Source organism: Triticum urartu, chromosome 5 (genome assembly GCF_003073215.2).
Source record: "Triticum urartu cultivar G1812 chromosome 5, Tu2.1, whole genome shotgun sequence".
NCBI classification, from domain to species: domain Eukaryota; kingdom Viridiplantae; phylum Streptophyta; class Magnoliopsida; order Poales; family Poaceae; genus Triticum; species Triticum urartu.
Window position 1 is genome coordinate 517,745,932 of NC_053026.1, and position 5,109 is coordinate 517,751,040.

Here is a 5,109-nt window from a genome sequence, read left to right on the forward strand (position 1 = left end):
ACTCTATTAAACTGGCTCATCCTAAGTAATCGGAGAAGAAGAAGGGACAGGACGCGTCCATGGAAAGGAGCAATGAGGAGTACAGGGACTAGCCACGTCCATGGAAAGGAGCAATGAGGAGTACAGAGACGGGCCGCGTCCATGGGAAGGAGCAAGGAGGAGTGCAGGCCGACGGAGCACTCTAGAGAGGTGGTGTGACGGCTGCAGCCCGCCGGAGCTGTAGAGGCGGCTGGAGACCACCATGGGTGCAGGATGGTGTGAGACGGGAGGTAAAATGAGGAAGGGCTTCGAAGATAAGTGGTGATGGTAGAAGAGCATCGACGGCTCTACCTGTTCAATCTCATGCGTATGTAGTAGCCGGGTGGGCTTTGTCGTCCAAACGGGCCTTTGGCCTAGATTGATGCGCTTTTTTCCTTTGCTCACGGAAATGAAATAGCAAAAGAAAGAGGTAAAATCGGCATAAGCTTTTGAGCCACAATATTAGTTAGGTAAAAATGAATGTACATGCAAAGGCGTGCAGTGCTATGATACTTTTGTTGTTTGTTTTTATATATGTTGATCAAGTCTACTTCGCGTATTAATATTTGTTTAGGTAACTCTGGCATATAGATCACAATGATTATAGTGTATGTATAAACTTAGATTTTGTCTGGTCTGTTGTACACTTTATTGTTAATTTAATCCCATTTAATTTCTAACCATGGCAACAATACTCAGTTATTTACTTCAAATGGTTATGAACCTAAGAAGCAGAAATTGATAGAATGCATGTTCCGAACTTTTGCACTAAGATTCAGACAATGCCACGGTTGAGATTGCTAAGCGTCATATTGTGTATGGTGTTTCTAGAAATATCTAAGGGGCTATGAAAAATTAAGGTTGTCAAGAATGAGAATACATACTCCTCGCCAAAATAGCGCCCCGAAGTACCTTTGATCCATAGTGTTTTTTTTTTCATCAGAGACTTTTGTCCGGTGTTGGCCATGACTAAAGTTGATTTATGTTGCTTGGGTGACAAGAGAGTTTCAGGACGCTCAAGGTGCCTAGGTTTAATTGAGAAATGAGAAAGTTGTAATCAGTTGATTTTTTTTCTCCATAGCAATGCATGGGTATTAAGTTATGCATCTCTTTACGTAGACAAATGCATGTATTATACATGCATGATACTTTAACAAATGGATAATTTAGTTTTTGGTTAAGGTGAATCTTGGTAGCATCATATATGTGAGTGTGCTCCCATGACAACGCACGGACATTCTAAACATGGAAGATTTTTTTCTTCCGTTGCAACGCACGGGCATTTTTGCTAGTTATTATAGTTTGTATAAATCTTGATTAGTTTGTTTCGTCCCGCCGCCGTTTCCTTCCAGGAAACAGATAAATCCGCCGCCGCCGTTCGAGCTAGCCATGGCTTCCCAGTTAGGCCCACCGTCGCCGTCGATGGCGCTGGCGAAGCTTGATCCAGCGGCCATCGCCACCGCCACCGCCACCGCAATCACTGCTATCGGCGACGACCTCCTCCGCGAGATCTTCCTCCGCCTCCCCTCCCTCCCGAGCCTCGTCCGCGCCGCCCTCGCCTGCCGCACCTTCCTCCGCGCCGTCCGAACCTCCCCCGACTTCCGCCGCCGCTTCCTGGCTGTCCACCCGCCCCAGATCCTTGGATTCTTCGACCACCCTCTCCGACGAAGGGGCATCCCTGCCTTCGTCCCCTTCCGAAGCTCCTCTGACCCGGACCTCGCCGCCGCCGTCAGCGGCGCCGATTTCCTCCTCACCCGCCTACCGGAAGACAGCGGCGACCCCGGGTGGGAGATGAATTCAACCTGCTGCAGCTACCTCGTCCTCCACAACAAGAAAACCAAGCAGCTGGCCGCCTACAACCCCCTCACGCGGGCGCTGGATATCTTCCCCTGCCCGGCCCAGGAGGCCAACTGCCATCCCCGGTACCTTGCGTGCCACATCACCGTCTCCGAGGAGGACCCGAGGTCGTTCCGTCTGGTTTGCGTGCGTTGCCGCAGGCGCCGTCGCCGGACGCTTGCTCGATTCTCCGTCTTCTCATCGGACAGCAGGGAGTGGCAGAGTTTCCCTTGGGTGGACACGTCCACGCCGCGGCTCTCTTCTTCTTCTTCTTCTTCCTCGTCTTCCACTAATGACACGCTGACGAATGGATGCGTCTACTGGAAACATAAGAATCAAGCGTATGTGGTCGTGCTCAACACCGCGACGTTGCAAATGTCTCGGATGGATTTGCCGCCAAACATGGAAGATGACTGCACAGATTTTCGGCTTGGTCAGACCAAGGATGGGCATCTCTGTATGGCATACATAGATCACCCTGATGCAAACATGGAAGTGCTTTCTGTTTGTTGTTGGAGCGCCGATAGTGATGGTGTTAGCAGGTTGATGACGCACAAGGTTTTCCCAAAGAGTACATTTATTGATGCCGCTATGTGTTCGACAGGGGATGCTGTCATGATGGAGGTTTCGGCGGTCATCGATGGATTTGTGTTCCTGTCTATTAATTATGCTAGGTGGAATGACTGCCTCGTATCCTTCTGCCTGGAAACAGAGAATGTAAACAAGCTCATCGGTCATACGTACTACTGCCATATGCATCCTTACATCATGGCATGGCCTCCTTCTTTGGTAGGCAACAAGGTGATCCCTTGCTTCAAGATGCTGGTAAGATTTCTTCAGACCTTTGGTCCCTGTATTGTGTATTGTGTGCAGTTAGGTTACTTGAGAGCAATTGATTATTGTGTACCAGTGAAAATCTGTCGTCAGTCTCATATTTTGCAGGTCCCTGGTCAACCACTTTTTAGTATAAGTCTAGTTACTAATACATGTGTTCAATTGCAGATTATATGCAATATTTTTGTTTCTTTCTTTGTGCATATTATATGAATCTGCATTGACAGTATCTTGGGCTAGAAATTTCTCTCCACTAAAATGTTGTCTACACAATGTTTTGTAATCCGACCACTATAGAGACGTTGGTGTATTTCACTTCCGTTGCTTCGGTCGTTGCTAAATAAATCTGCCATGTACCATTTTTTTTTATTTTTCTTGTACAACATTGGAGCCAATAACCTTGCACTGTTTGTCTGTGCCAACACTTGCATCCTTACTTAGTACTTACACTTAAATCGTTCTATGTCTCAGGAGGATTTAGAAATCAAAGTTACTGGAGATAATGTGGCGGATGATGGTCCTGTGGGCACAGAAGGGACTCCCTCTGTTCTTGCGATGACGTTGCAATCATATAAAGAAGCTTTGATTAATGGCGATGGGGCAAAAGTTTCAGAGATAGAGGCATTTCTACTTTCCATCGAGGATGAGAAGAAGTCTCTGGTTGCAGAATTGACTACTGCGAGAGATTGTATCTTGAGGATAAGTGCCGGCACCGATGGGTACAGGGGAGGGGCAGAAAGAGAGGGGTGACGACATGGTGACCCACTTCGTTACCAGTTGAACCAGCCGTGTATTTCTTGTGATGAGATGAACTTTTGTTTATATGTGTCGGTACTTTGGTTTTTGTGGAGACAAACATCATGTGTAGTTTTGATATACTTGTAGGGTAGCAAGGAAACACTCGAGACATAAGCTACGGCTAATGAGTGTAACCATCAGTATGGCTATTTGGCAAGAGACCAAGCCATGTGCTTTTTCTTCCTGGAGGTTGCTATATATCTCAAGCACACTTTGCTTCTTGACTTGAGTACTATTCAACCATCACGCGTCCAGTCAGTTTGTGTTTTGTTGGATCCAGCCTCTTTATCATTTGTCGCGGTCGGTTTTATGAGCCTCTTAACCCCCGTTTGTTTGCCCACTATGATACTCTGTTTCCTTCTGCTTGATGTTTGCATTTGAAATGGGTCCAGATGGCTCAGGAGGTTTCAGATTGTTCTTTTTAAGTTTTCATACGTTTGTTGCCTCGTCTTTGTTTCCATATTGTAAGAAGATCTACTTAATAATTATGAAACATTAAACATACAAGCAAAATTAAGGTCCCAGGCTGGTTACTCATTTCCTTGTTAGTCTTTGGGCAGTAGTGATGTACTCCCTCTGTAATTCTTTACAGAGGGAGTAGTTGAGATCACAGCCTTCTATTTCTTCAGGCTATGAACCTATTTTCTCCTGAATACGCACTAGCGTGCGTATTCATATTTTATAAAAGGAGCAAGATTGTTCATCTATGATGGCATGTTTGTGCATCCCTCGATTATGAAGCACATCTCATCAATCCACCTACCTACAATCCTAGAGTCTCGCTGCTAACGTTTCACAAAAAGCTTCATCTCTCGACCGCAGACGACCAGCAGCAACCCAAGTTGTAGCTTCCCGAACAATGGCAAAGAGCACCTTTTGCGCCTCAGCGGCCACCCCTTGTCCATTACCACCCATGTTGATCACGGGCACTCACCACCACCTCACTTCAACACCAACCAACTAATTCTATTTTCCACCTATAATCGGTGATGCTATGGATAACCGTTCGCCCTAACGCTCCTCCCAACGTGGCTTGAGCCATTCTGCTAAGTTGTAAGAGCATTAGTTTCTTATCTGGCATCATGATCAGTCTTTCCACCCATAAAACCAATCCTTTTCTAGCGGTGTTGCAATTAGGGTGTGAGGTTCAAGAAAATATGGCATATGTGATGTTGTCCTTGGATCGAAACAACCTGGTAATACCATTGAAAAAATAACGTGCTATAGCAAAATAGCGCCGCCCTTAAAATATGCTCTTGGCGTGCTATATCGTGCTATAGCATGCTATTAGCGAGACATCGTATGCTAGCAAAACACTGCTCAAAATGCTATAATGTGCTATTAACTGCGCTATAGTGTTCTATTTTTTTCAATGAGTAATATGCATGGAAATGGTGTGAGGCATCTCCTACATGCTTAATTTCAGCTTAACATATCGTGTGTTGGCTTCATTTAAATGGGCGCCCAACATGGTTACACAAACATGGAGTTCATATGTGACATGTCAATAACAAGTGCAATAGGGGTTGCTACCGGCATGTTAATAGTAGTATAGGGGTATTGCAGATGATATCTCAAAAAACATCTTCAATGATAGCCCCTATTTTAGAGAGTCTAAAGTTC

General features: G+C 45.6%; 1 protein-coding gene across 1 annotated transcript; it reads left to right on the plus strand.

Annotated features, from left to right (window-relative positions):
• Window positions 1-1,407: 1,407 nt before the first annotated feature.
• On the plus strand, window positions 1,408-3,438 carry LOC125507273. The gene is made up of 2 exons (XM_048671906.1): window positions 1,408-2,655; window positions 3,160-3,438. The coding sequence occupies exons 1-2, from the start codon at window positions 1,408-1,410 to the stop codon at window positions 3,436-3,438; spliced, it is 1,527 nt and encodes a 508-aa protein (XP_048527863.1).
• The last annotated feature ends 1,671 nt before the right edge of the window (window positions 3,439-5,109 follow it).